This window comes from Sinohyriopsis cumingii, chromosome 3 (assembly GCF_028554795.1).
Source record: "Sinohyriopsis cumingii isolate HCF-2022 chromosome 3, ASM2855479v2, whole genome shotgun sequence".
Classification (NCBI taxonomy): domain Eukaryota; kingdom Metazoa; phylum Mollusca; class Bivalvia; order Unionida; family Unionidae; genus Sinohyriopsis; species Sinohyriopsis cumingii.
Window position 1 is genome coordinate 49,128,329 of NC_142963.1, and position 14,281 is coordinate 49,142,609.

Below are 14,281 nucleotides of genomic sequence, written 5' to 3' on the forward strand. Positions count from 1 at the left end.
TTACGAGCGTTCTGTTTATTTAAGCCTAAGGTTGAGGAGTCGTACCGCAAAATAATAAGTTTTCCATAATATTTTAACGATCAGAAACTGTTTTGTCAATCCTCCGCGGTGATTTTTAAACGAGAAGCAAGGGTTCACTCGAAGACGGTATGTTTCTAGGACAGTGAATGAACGACTTAACGGACGCGCCGATCAAACGTGTTCAATCTCATTTCGCGAGTAGATGGGAACATCCATTTTAACAAGCTGTCTGCTTTCGACAGCGGGTTCTTTCACTAATGCCGTATGTAAATAAATTGAAGTTAAATTACATGAAAGTATCATAGACGTATCAAAACCACGCAAGATGCAAAAGCACACATCACTGGATGAAATGAAAATCATATTATGTATATAGTTAGCTCGTTTTTCATAATGGAATCAGTCCTAATGTTTATTTTGAACATGACATCAAACTTAATACTTATTTCCAGCACTGCATCAGTCTTAATGGTTATTTTCAATATTGCAACAGCCTTGATGTTTATTTTCAATATGGCATTAGCCTTGACGTTTATTTTCTACATGACATCAGTCTTAATGCTTATCTTCATACACGACATCAGTCTTAATGCTTATTTTCATACACGACATCAGTCTTAAAGCTTATTTTAAACATGACATCAGTTTTAATGCTTATTTTCAACATGACATCAGTCTTAATGCTTATCTTCATACATGACATCAGTCTTAATGCTTTATTTCAACATGACATCAGTCTTAATCTTATCTTCATACACGACATCAGTCTTAATGCTTTTTTTCAACATTACATCAGTCTTAATGCTTATTTTCAATCTGGAATCAGTCTTAATGATTATTTTGAACATGGCATCAGCCTTAATGCTTATTTTCAATATGCCATCAGCCGTAATGCTCTTTTTCAATATGGAATCAGTCTTAATGCTTATTTTCATATATTGCACCAGTCTTAATGCTTAATTTTATAAATTACTCCATTTTAGTGTTTCTTTTTGTATACAATGCACCAGTAATTTGCTTAATTTCATTCATTGCACCAGTCCTAATGCTTATTTTCATACATGACATCAGTCCTAATGCTTTTTATCATACATTGCATCGGTCTTAATGCTTATATTCAACATGACATCAGTCTTAATGCTTATTTTCATAATGTTTTGAGTCTTACTGTAGCCAAATCAAAGTAGGCCTTAGAGAAACTGTCCTTAGGTAAAGCCCCAGGGAAGGATGGCATCTCAGCAGAAGTCATCAAATCATCAAGTGTGGCTGTAGCGTGCTGCTCATACACCTCCTCTGCCAGTGCTGGGATGAGGGTGCAGCGCCTCAGGACACGAGAGACGCCAATATGGAATTCCTGTACAAAAATAAGGGCGACAGAAGCGACTTCAACAACTACAGGAGCATATTCCTTTTCAGCATCGTGGGTAAAGTTTTCGCACGCGTCATCCTAAGCAGACTGCAGACGCTTGCTGACAGAGTATATCCTGAGTCGCAGTGCGGGTTGTGCGCAGAGAGGTCCACACTCGACATGATCTTCTCCGTCAGGCAACTGCAGGAGAAATGAAGAGAACAACACAGAACCCTCTTCCTGACAGTTATAGACCTCACCAAGGCGTTCGATCTGGTCAGCAGAGACGGACTCTTTACAATCCTGGCGAAGACTGGATGACATCCAAAGCTGCTAAGCATGATCCAGTCCTTCCGCGATGACATGAATGGCACAGTGCAGTAAAATGGCTCAACGTCCGACCCCTTTGACATCCGCAGCGGAGTGAAACAGGGCTGCGTCCTTGCCCCCACACTCTTAGGCAGCTTCTTAGCTGTCCTGCTCAAGTACGCCTTTGGGGCGTCCACAGAAGGGATCTACCTGCACACGCGAGCAGACGGCAGACTGGTCAACCTGGCACGAATGAAGGCAAAGAGCAAAGTGCGTGAAGCATTCATCAGGCACATGCTCTTCGCAGACGATGTTGCCCTAGACACTCACACAGAAGCTGAGCTACAGCACTTGATGGACCGCTTTGCTAAAGCATATGATGCGTTTGGCTGACCAATAGCGTAAAGAAAACAAACGTGATGGCTCAGGACGCATACCCCCCAAGCATCATCATCAACGACTACGAACTTGAGGTAGTCAGTCAGTTCACGTACCTCGGCTCTACCATTACCAACAACCTCTCGTCGATTCTGAGCTCAACAGGCGGATTGGAAATGCATCAACGACTCTCTCCAGGTTGTCGCAGAGAGTGTGGAACAACAGCATGCTGACCCTGAACACTAAGATCTCCGTGTACCGTGCCTGCGTGCTAAGCACTCTCTTGTACGCCAGTGAAACCTGGACTCTGTACGCATCACAAGAGAAAAGACTAAGCGCGTTCCACACGCGATGCCTCCGACGCCTACTCGGGATCACCTGGAGCGATCGACTAACAAACAACGAGGTGCTTGAACGTGTCAACAAGATTCCCAGCATTGTCACACTCCTCCGCGAACGTCGCATCAGATGGCTGGGCCATGTACGTCGGGTGGATGACGGAAGGATCCCAAAGACATTCTTTATTCTAAACTTTCCTCTGGCAAATGGTAGATCGGACGGCCACATCTCCACTTCAAGGATGTCTGCAAGCGTGACATGAAAGCACTTGTAGTTCTGTTAACTAGGAACTCATACTTTTTCCAGAAAATAGTTTGACTTTGACTGTTTAGTTTTGCAAAGACATAAAGCTGACCTGGTTCCAGGACTTAATTCAAGAATAGTAACAATCACGTAAACAAGTTTTATTTTAATAAATTTATTTTTATTGTAGGAATAATAAGAGTGAGATCGAGGCTGTGTTGAACACGTAACCCAGTGCTTGTAAATAGCTTTATTGAAGTAAAACACTTTTTCATTTTATTCTTTGAGCAAAATTATTGGTTCTTATCAGGGCCATGCTGAAAATACGCGATGTAAACATGATCACGTGACCCTTATCCGGAGGTCTGTTTTGTGCGATATTCAGGTTTTAAATTATTGCTGAGAGAGAGAGAGAGAGAGAGAGAGAGAGAGAGAGAGTGAGAGAGTGAGAGAGAGAGAGAGAGAGATCAGTCGGGCCTCTAAACACTGAGACGTAAAGTTGTTTCTTTTGTTGTGTCCTTTTGGGAATTACATTTTAATGTTTGTTTGAATTATTTGGATTCTAACAGATTAGTTCATTTCTCTGGAAATATTTTGAGTACTCGTGCAGAATTCTTGAACAAAGAAATTTCATTAATTCAAACACCGGATTATTTCTTGTGTTTCTACAAGGAACTGCAGACTTCAACACAGTACAGGATACGGCAAACGTCTTGGATTCTTCGTCGGGACTAGAACTTTAATTCATTAGAACATTTCACTATTAGGACTTTTAACATTTTATTCGTGGATTGATCTTGGATTAGTTTTGGATTTGATTCTTAAAACTAAGTTCTTAATTTTATTTTTAGTTTTTTTTCCCAGGGAAATAAATAATTTGTTAAAATTTTCAAAGCTTGTTGTTTTCATTCTTTCTTGTGTTATTGTTTATTCTAGCCTAAACAGGTAACAATTTATAACGGCTATTGGATGACCTATGACTGACGGTTCTCAGGTCATGCGAGAATCGTCTGGACATTTCTCAAATTGCAAGCATCTATCAATATATCTTGCAGTAAAAACTGGCGTGGAAAATAAAATCTGATAGCAAATTGCTATATCAACTCAACAGAGGGCCTCGTGAGAATGAGGCCAGATGCCGAAATCCATCTTGCATAGTGTAGCCTTAATCTTCAAGCTTGCCGTAAACAATTGTATTGCACATTCCAACTTGATCTTAAATTTAATTTAAGTAAAAGACTTGGTTACCATTCATTTTGTGTACATGCACGGTTTAGTCCTGTTATAGCATGTCTCGAGCAAATCACGCAGGTTGGTCGTAAAATCAAGAAACGTATCCCACGTAACAAAAGAAACATGATTTATGTTGATACATTGAGATTAGACCTTATGATCCGGGTGTAATTAAATGTTGCTAGGCAAATAGAGTATGTGCTCCAAAGTAATTGACATTTGTTCTAAGCATAACTATTCGTTGCAAGTTTAATTTAGAATATCGTTTTCTCAGTATACTTAGCCAGAGCTTTCAAGGTTTACATAGGTTTAACGTAATTCAATGTGACTTCTAATTAGAGATTAAATGGAACGGATTCCATGCCATGTTCAGGCAGATTTGTAAGGCTGTGAAATGTTATAGTTTTGTCTTTTTATACACAAATCCACAGGGAATTCAACGGTGGTAATGGAAAATAAAATTAATTGGTTCTCGTTTTTCCCTTTTGAAATTTTAAAACATGCAATCAGTTTACAGAATGAGGAATGAAACATTATTTTCCCTTCGTTAAAGACTCATTGGTTAGAGTCCTCGACTAGAGACCGAAAGGTTGTGGTTTCAGATAGTCAGCGTCGGCTGCATTGTGTGTCCTTGGTCAGGGTACTGATTTCCTCGGCACTAACCACGCCTTTATGTCGGACAACTATTAAATCGATTAATGATAAGTATTACTAGTAATACACGACTATTATAGGCTATGAAAGTTAAAGGACTGCTTTATGCAAATAAAATCAGACATTATTGAGAGATTCTACTTAGTCCATCAAAAGTTTCTTTACTGCGTATATTTACTTCGACATGGTCTATTTCCTGTGGTCTTTATGCTATCCACTGCTTCCATGTCTGAACTGAATCTTGTTCACTTATAGATCAATGTAAATAACCATGGTCAAAAACACTGTTGTTTTTAATAACTCAGACTGTGAACGTTTAAAGTGGTGGATTTTTAACCATCATTTTTCATTGGTCTCTTAAATCCAGCACATTTTCTTGTGCTTGCATGATTGTTTTTCTCGTGCTACCATGTTAATAACTCCTGCTTCCCTGAGCCCGACCTTTAGGACAATTATGCCACATTAATTTGTCACGGTCAGGATATTAGTATAACACGGAAGAAGTCATTATAAAGACGAGCTCTGGCATCTCCACGGGATCAGCGTTAGATCTAGGGCCATTTTACTTTCAATTTGTGGAGGTGGAGTGTCAATGTTCAGTTTCGGTTCTTAACTTGATATAAATTGAAGTCCAGCACAACCTCGTCCAGGTTGTTTTAAGAATGAGTAACATTCTTTCGTGCATATAAAATCCAGTTCAACATTGACCAGGTATTTTTTTTAAGAATTTGGAATGTTCTTTCTATCACATTTAGTTCAGTCCTGCCTTGGACAGGATGATTTTAAGAATTGGTAACGGTCGTTCTTGCATAAAAAGTCCAGTATAACCTTGGCTAGGATGTTTTAAGAAATTGTAATATTCTTTCTTGCTTATAAAGTCCAGTCCAGTGCTAGCTATGATATCTGTAAGAATTTGTAACTTTTTGTCTTGCATATAAAGCCTCGATTGCACGCATCCCACTGGCAATGTTATTATTATCATTGTTATTATTATTATTATTATTATTATTATTATTATTATTATTATGTTGTTGTTGTTTTTGTTGTTCTTTTGTTGTTGTTAGCTCACTTGGACACACCATTCCAATAAGGAACATATGGTGTTACTCTGCGTCCGTCGTGTATAAGGAAGGTGTCCGTTGTGTGTGAGTCGTTTGTTGTTGGTCAACAGTTGCTTGTTTTCAGTTTGGAGACCATAGTTCTGCCAAGTTTTGATCAAACGTGTATGTGCTTATAGCATCATTATCTCGGACGAATTCGTTAACGAACGAGATCCACCATATTAATTATGTGATTCTTCACTTGACTGATTTAACATTATACTTACTACTTCGTAGACCATAGTTATAATTCGAGTTTTTGCTGAACTTATATAATCATGATCTGGAACGAAATTTGATAGCTAGCAGAGTTCATGCATATTAGTTTAATGATCTTGCAGCTGGTTGGCTTAGTTTGTTACTCGACTGGAATCCATATTCTGATCTGATTTCGATCACTCTTGGAATACAGCTTATGTAATGGAAATCTTGGACGAGCTTGATAATTAGTGAGATCCACCATTAATGACATGAGCCTGCATCTGATTTACTGAACTTGCTATCACCTGGAGACCACATATCTAATCGTCTTTGATCAGATTTAGAATACGGGCTACATCATCAATATCTGCGTCAAGTTCGTTAATGAGTGAGACCCTCGCCCATTAATTAGGTGATCTTGCATCCGATCATGAGGCGAGCTTGCTACATATCTGAGAGCCATCTTTAGCAACCGATTTTTGTCACTATTGGAATATAGGTTTATATAATCAAACTTGGCATGACTTCGATGTCGTAATCAAATCTGGCAGGACTTTGTTGTCGTAATCTTATTTCATAGTGGCTGAACCTGTAATTACTCGCGAGGCTATATTTCGGATCCAATAAGGATAACATAGACTTATATCATCTATAAATATAATGCGTTTTATCATCAGCGAGGTCCACGCATATTAATTAAGGGTTTAGCTGGGGTTCTTTTTACTCCATAAAAACCGTATTTCTAACCCAGTTTTGATCAAGCTTAGTAAATAGGTTAATATCACCTATATGTGGTTTTATGATCAGCGAGACTTGTGCATATTTATAAGGCGAGCGTGCATCTGATAGAAAGAGGTTTCTCTGTTATTCTAGAGCTTGTATTTGAATAGGATTATTTTTTAGCAAACTTGATAAATCCTCTTGGCATCCGTCCGTCTACGAGAGACGATGGCATAGCTCCAAAGTACGCTTTTGCTTATCCTTCTTTTTAGCTCTCTTTTCAGCTTGCTTTATTCTTCTCTTTTCCTCTGCGTTTTGAACTCCCTGCCTGACAGCTAGACGCCAGCTGGAACGGTTGTTTGCACAGCTCTCCCAGTCGTTGACATTGATGTTTGCTGTCTTCATATCCTTCTTGCAAACATCTTTGTAGCGCAGATGTGGTCGTCCAGTTGGTCGTGCACCTTCTGCTAACTCCCCATATAACAGGTCCTTGGGAATGCGACCTGGGTCCATTCTCTTGACATGGCCGAGCCAGCGAAGGCGCCTCTCGCTGAGTATGGAGAACATGCTGTTGGCGCGTTCTAGAACCTCTGTGTTGGGTACTTTGTCCTGCCACTGGATGTGCAGAATGCGCCGCAGACATCTCAGGTGGAAGCTGTCGAGTTTCCTCTCGTGTCTTGCATAGGTGGTCCATGTTTCGCTGCTGTAGAGAAGTGAGCTGAGCACGCACGCTTGGAAGACACGCAGTTTGGTCTTCTCTGTGAGGTTGGGGTTGTTCCAGACCCTCTGGTTAAGTCTGGCCATCACTGCTGCTGCCTTGGCAATCCTGCCGCCCACCTCAGAATCAATGGAGAGTGAGCTGGAGATGTTAGACCCGAGGTATGTGAAGTTCTCGACAACTTCCAAATTGTACCCATCGATGGAGACAGAGGGAGGGGAGTCTGTGTCCTGTGCCATGACATTTGTTTTCTTCAAACTGATGGTCAGTCCAAATTCCTTACATGCATGGGAGAGGCAGCATACCAGCTGCTGAAGTCCATCTTCCGTGTGTGATGTCAAGGCTGCATCGTCGGCAAAGAGCAATTCACGGATGAGTACCTCTGTGACTTTAGTCTTAGCACGGAGACGGGCGATGTTGAACAGCTTGCCGTCAGCCCTGGTATGGATGTACACTCCCTCGCTGCAGTCCTTGAATGCGTACTGGAGAAGCATGGAGAAGAAGATGGCAAAAAGCGTCGGTGCAAGGACACAGCCTTGTTTGACTCCGCTAACGACTGGGAATGCTTCAGATGTTGCGCCATTGAAGCACACTGTGCTGTGCATGTTCTCGTGGAACGACATAATGACAGCAAGCAGACGTGGGGGGCAGCCGATCTTCTGCAGGAGTCTGAAGAGTCCACTCCGACTAACCATGTCAAACGCCTTCGTCAGGTCTATGAAAGCAATGTAGAGGGGCATCCGCTGCTCGTGACACTTCTCCTGCAGCTGACGTAGTGAGAAGATCATGTCTACAGTTGACCTGCCGGCTCGAAATCCACACTGGGATTCTGGGTAGACGCGGGAGGCTAGGATCTGCAAGCGTGCCAAGGCAACACGGGCGAAGGCCTTTCCGACGATGCTGAGGAGGGAGATGCCCCGATAATTGTTGCAGTCGCTACGGTCTCCTTTGTTTTTGTACAAAGTGACGATGTTGGCATCACGCATGTCCTGTGGGATGTATCCCTGTTCCCAGCAAAGGCAGAGGAGTGTGTGTAGGGGCTGGAGCAGTGCTGGTTTTCCGCTCTTGAGGACTTCAGGCGAAATGCCGTCGTTTCCAGGAGCCTTCCCACAGGCAAGGCAATCGATGGCTTTTCCGAGCTCTTCCAGGGTGGGCTGTGTGTCTAGCTCCTCCATGACAGGCAGGTCTGGAATGGCGTCCAGGGCAGTTCCAGTGACATTGTTTTGGGTTGCATATAGCTCAAGATAGTGCTCAACCCATCGCTGCAGTTGTTTCCCCTGGTCTGTGATGACTTCGCCCGTCTTGGACTTGAGGGGGCGGTCTTGTAGCTGGGGGGGGGGGGCCTGTCGCTTTTTTGATACCCTCATACATTCCTCTTGTATCCCCGGTGTCAGCAGCTGTCTGTATACTGTTGCAAAGGTTCAACCAGTAGGTGTTGGCACAGCGGCGGGCGGTCTTCTGGGCGTTATTCCTTGCAATCCTGAGGGCTTGTAGTGTTCTGGGGCTAGGTGCAGCCTTGTATGCCAGAAGGGCTTTCCTCTTTGCCTCAGTCACGGGCTCCATCTCCTCCCAGTTTGCCTCATACCAGTCGACATTCTTTCGCTCCCTCTTCCCGTAAGCTGTGATGGCTGATTTGTACACAGAGTCACGGATATGGGACCACTTGGAATCAATGGTGTCATCAGGTGTCACTTTGGTGAGGGCTTCCTTCAGTTTGCTGATGAACTGCTGTGTTTTCTCTGGGTTGCTTGCACAGTAGGTGTTGATACGTGGGTGACCCTTCTTCTTGGCGTGGTGCAGCTTCTTGGGTAATATTCGCACCTTGCTGGCCACGAGGGAATGGTCCGTGTCACAATCGGCACTGTGGTAGCTGCGGGTAAGGAGGACACTGGCCAGTTCTGCACGCCTGGTGATGACGAGGTCTAGCTGGTGCCAGTGGCGTGAACGTGGGTGTCTCCACGACACCTGGTGGATCTCCTTGCATTTGAAGAAAGTGTTTGTCACACATAGGCTGTGGGAGCAGCACATCTCCAGCAGTCGCTGACCATTCTCGTTGATCTTGCCCCTTCCATAAAAGCCGAGACAGGTGGACCAGGCCTCATGGTCAGCTCCCACTCTAGCATTGAAGTCTCCTAGTAAGTAAAGGCTTTCATTGTTGGGGATACTGGATATTGCCTGATCCAGAGCCTCATAAAACTTGTCTTTCTCATCGTAGGTGGAGTAGAGGGTTGGGGCGTACACACTGAAGATGTTGACCGGGCCTAAGGATGTTGACAGCCGGAGGGCAAGGATTCTCTCAGTACCTGATGATGGAGGTTCAATGAAGGCGATTAGCGTGTTCTTGACGGCAAAGCCTACACCATGCTGCCTAGGTTCATCCAAGGGCTTCCCCTGCCAAAAGAATGTGTAATTGGCTTCCCGGATGGTGCCGCTGTCAGCCAGTCGGGTCTCCTGGAGGCAGGCAATGTCGATGTTCAGTCGGGAGAGTTCTCTGTCAATGACGGCAGTCTTCCGTGCATCGTCGATCTGCTGTAGGTCAGTGGTCAATCCAGGACACATGGTCCTGATGTTCCAGGTTGCAAAACGAAGAGTTGGAGTCTTTTTATTTCTTCTTTTAGTCTTTCCTGGTGCAGAGTTTTGTGACCCACTTGTCGAGATGGTTCTCTAAGCTCCACGCACCCAGTGAAGCAGGCAGGCCATGGCGGGCAGCACCTTACTGACTGGGGGCTGCCCAGCTTGAGGCGGGCGGTAGCTGTCCAGTGAGACCTGATGATCTCTCCCACCGTCAGAAGTAACCCCTGGCGCCAAGCTCTACGCCAATCGAGCTTTGGCTTAGAACCGGTAAACTGCTACTTCTCGTGTTGTGCCGACGCCGTACGACGACGCTGGAGTGTCCTCTCCAGTGGAGCTATGAAGCCTGGGCAGGGTGGTATGGAGAATCAGCTGTTGCCCATGCAGCAGATCCCCCCTCTCCACGCAGCTGGTGTGCCCAAGGGAACGACGAATGCCGATACAGCTTGGCACCAACGGCGTCGCAGGAGTTGCCGGAATGACGTTGAAGTCAATGTCATACCGCCTTAGGGACTCCATCTCCGGATTTTCTGTCGGGGTTTACTCCCTTAGCCTTTCCCACTTGATAAATAGACTCATAGCATAAAACTCATTGGATTAAAATTATACGCGAGATCCACTCGTATTAATGACATAATCTTTGCATCTGACTGGCTGAGCTGATCAACGCAGGGCCTTGGGTGGCCGACTAAACTAAAGCCTCGTCTTTAAAAATATTCCCACATGTCACCTCTGTCCGCGGGGTTCGAGTCTCTGCTAGACAAGTGTGACTATGTGAGAAAGCTTGCCAGTAGCTTCTCGTGTGGTTAGTGGTTCTTCCAAGGGGTAATCCCGGGTTCTTCCTCCGCGAGACATTACTGGCCGCCATGTATAGCCTACCATGCACTGAAAACTTGTGTTAACCCACAAAACAAACATAAACTTATCAACAATTTAGCAACTACATTTCTAGTTAGAGGGGATCCTTCTAAAATCATATGTACATGCTTATAAGAGGAGTTCAACTGCAAAATGTACAGATCGACATCTGCGTCTGGGTTGGTGTAGTGTGTTACTAGTAATCAGTAGAACAAATACCATAGATCCCGATATGCAGCCAAATTCTACTACAGTAGAACAGGATCTTTATTGTTTACTGTTTGACACATCTTATAAGCGAGTACATATGGTAGTCTTACGTCATCAAGACATGGAGCGAGTTGAATCACGAGCAAGCTCTGTACATATTTAAGAGATAACCTTGCATTTTGATTGGTTGAGCTTGTTATCAACCTGGAGACCGAATTTCGATCTGATTTTGCTCCAGTTTGGTTATCGAGCTTATATCATCATTGTCGTATACAGGTGCACGAGATTAACGCATAATAATTAAATAATCTTGCATCAGGTTGGCAGATCTAGTTTCTTCGTCGATATAGGGACGATATTTCTCATCCAGCTTTGATAAATTTTGGTAAATAGAGTTAAATAATCAAAATCTATCATAATTTGAATAAACTCAAGAGAATATTCATGTTAATTACGCCTTTATCATTGGAAATAATTTTTATTGCAATATATTATAATACGTAAAATCAACAGGGTATATACAGTTTTGGGAGACAGTTTGAATAGGTCAGTGTCTTCGAGCTATACTAATATAAACCTGCATTGTAAGCATTATTATTATTATTATTATTATTATTATTATTATTATTAATCTTCTTTCAGGGGATTTGTTCATCCTTGTGTACAGCATAGACAGCCGTGATTCATTTGATGAAGTGTCTCGTTTACATCATCAAATTCTAGAGTGCAAAGCTCAGTGTAAAAGTAGTTCACGGAAACTACCAACTATTCCAATTATGGTAATTGGTAATAAATGCGACAAAGAACCTGAACGAGTCATCGACAAATCAGAAGCCTTGAAATTAATTGAAGGGCAAAGTAACTGCGGTTTTATTGAAGCATCTGCGAAAAAAAATATTAACATCGATGAGATATTCGTCTCTTTATTTGACATTGCTAACCTACCGACAGAAATGAGTCCGTCGATGCATAGACGCGTTCATCCAACATACGTGAGCGGAAGTGCCAATTCGAGCGGTAAAAAGGGTGTGTCCATCCGTCGGAAAATGAGTGACGCCTGTGGTGCCATAGCACCAAACGTTCGTAGGCCAAGCATAAGAACCGATCTGCTGGTTGCTCAGATGAGAACATCGCAGAGAAAGCAAATCGGATCTGACGGAAGAGAACAAAAATGTGTGATTCAGTAACTTAAATTCCAGACTAAAGGTCAAGTCTGTTCAAAGTTTTAGAAAGTGAAATATTCCTTAAAAGATTACGAATAGTATCATTTTAAACACATACAACTGGCTATTTCTTGTTTGGTTTAGAAAACGAAAATATGTATTTTAACTGGGATTCTGAATGGCGACTTCCTACCCCACGGACACAACGCCATTGAAGATTGGTAGGGTTACCGTCCTTAGCATGACGGTATTGGTGCCACTCTTTATTTAGAGTATACTTACTTATTTCGACTGGAGTTAATGTCTTCTAATGTCGACTTTCAATACATCATTTCTAAATGGAAGACTGCACTATTACATACTTCCAAATCTGAGCACTTTTCTTTTTGCTTTTGCGTTTTGCTATAGTAGTAAGATTATATGTAAACGACAGCCTGTCCGAAGTACATCAAAGAATTTCTCTTCTTGCCAATTTAAATAAACATCAATAAACTAACTCTGTTTATGTCACATTCCCACACAGATAATGTCTTATCACTAGTACAAATTGCAATTTGTATTAAATAGTCACCAGGTACGGCAAATAAGGTAAACAGTGGATAATGCAGATTAAATATAATGAAGAATTGTTTATTGTCTCAAGTCTTCTAAGTCGGTGAGATCAGTGACTTGTCACCTGTGTTCAAAGTTTGTTATATAAACTGGAGGGGAAGAAGCTGATATAATTGCTTAATTGCTCTGATTAATAAAAACACTAAATACTCATTCAAAATTAACATAAGTAATTCTGATCGTTTACACGAAAAACTAATGTATTTCACTTCCTATTGCTTACTCTCATTTGTTTGTATATTCATATATTTGGTCATTTTTGTCCATTTTCATCAACATTCATTTCTTCCTTTGTTTGTTCCTCTGTTTGTTCTTATCCATACTCTTTTACTTTGTTCCAACACATGTTTGTTCGTGCAGTTGTTTGCAGACATGGTGAAATCGTAGATATAATTAATTAGTTTAAAACATTTTTTTTTGTTTCTGAAATATATGAATGCTAAACAAATAATTTTCTTGACTAGCTATGTTTTATTTTCCACCGAGAGAACGAAAACTAAGTTTGTCTCCAACGTTTGTGTCTTTAACTAAGCAAGAAACGTTTTTCACAACTGAAACTTTCTTGCAAAGATTAGTAAGTTTTTGAGGACGTAGTCAAGCACTTTTAGAAGGCCAGAAAAGGGCTTGGCAATTCATCCATTTTATTTTCTTCAATAGGATTATCATAACATTTATTACGCTCTGTGTGAAAATTAGTGATGAACTTGACTAAGAAATTACTTATCTTGGTATAGAGATAGCATATAAGCGAAAGCATTAAAGATTATTATTTTATAATTGCAGTTACATCAGTTGATAAATGTAGGAAATATTTTCATTAGTCAGAACACAACCATGTGATCAGAACCAGTTGCGTTTATATCTGTATAAACGTTAAGTAGAACTACTTTATATCTCTATAAATAGTGTCACGTGCAAAGTAATGCAAACACTGAATCAGAAGGCATACACAATGCATTCATTTTAAAACGAAATAAAAACCGTGGGTGTATATTTTATTTAGAAAATTTAATCAATTTATTTGACAATCAAATAACTAATATTTATAATTTTTCTGAAGTTAAATAATTCATTTTTTCTATTAGGTTTGAAAAAAAGGATGGGAAACTCAAAAGCTGCCAAGGCAAACATTGGGACTATGTTGTACAGCACTTTCACTGTGGATCATTGCAAATGACTTTAAAACTATTGGTAAATGGATATAGGGATTGGGAGGAGGGGGTCAAAGACTTACATTAAAATAATTGGATTCACAGACCTACTATGCAAGACGCCGAAATTGATAGTTACTATATGGAGGGTAGGGTGGGGGTAAAAATCCCACTATTCACCATCGTAACAGTTATGATCGATGTCTTGCACTGTTTCACTATTGGACCCGGTCACTATAACCATTTACCGATTACATTTGCAAGTAGCCCCTCTAGGTAGCCTAAAATGTTAATGTACACAAAAATAGATTTAAAGAAGCGAAAATTGGTTACTCGCGTGTCTAGCAATATACGATTCGGACAAGTGACAATAAACTTGTAAGAGCATCAGATCCAAGATTCATTCGTATGTGAACCTAAAACAACACATACTTTGCTCTGAATATTTAACT

At 41.5% G+C, this 14,281-nt stretch overlaps 1 protein-coding gene across 2 annotated transcripts in view; it reads left to right on the forward strand.

Moving 5' to 3' along the window:
• The window catches only part of LOC149802820 (GTP-binding protein Rhes-like), a 38,308-nt gene extending 25,746 nt beyond the window's left edge, over nucleotides 1–12,562 (forward strand). For both annotated transcript variants that reach the window (XM_089952267.1, XM_089952268.1), the window contains exon 3: nucleotides 11,546–12,562. In XM_089952267.1, the coding sequence (XP_089808393.1) occupies nucleotides 11,546–12,090 (545 nt within the window). In that variant the 3' untranslated portion in view covers nucleotides 12,091–12,562. The remainder of the gene's footprint in view (nucleotides 1–11,545) is intronic.
• The last annotated feature ends 1,719 nt before the right edge of the window (nucleotides 12,563–14,281 follow it).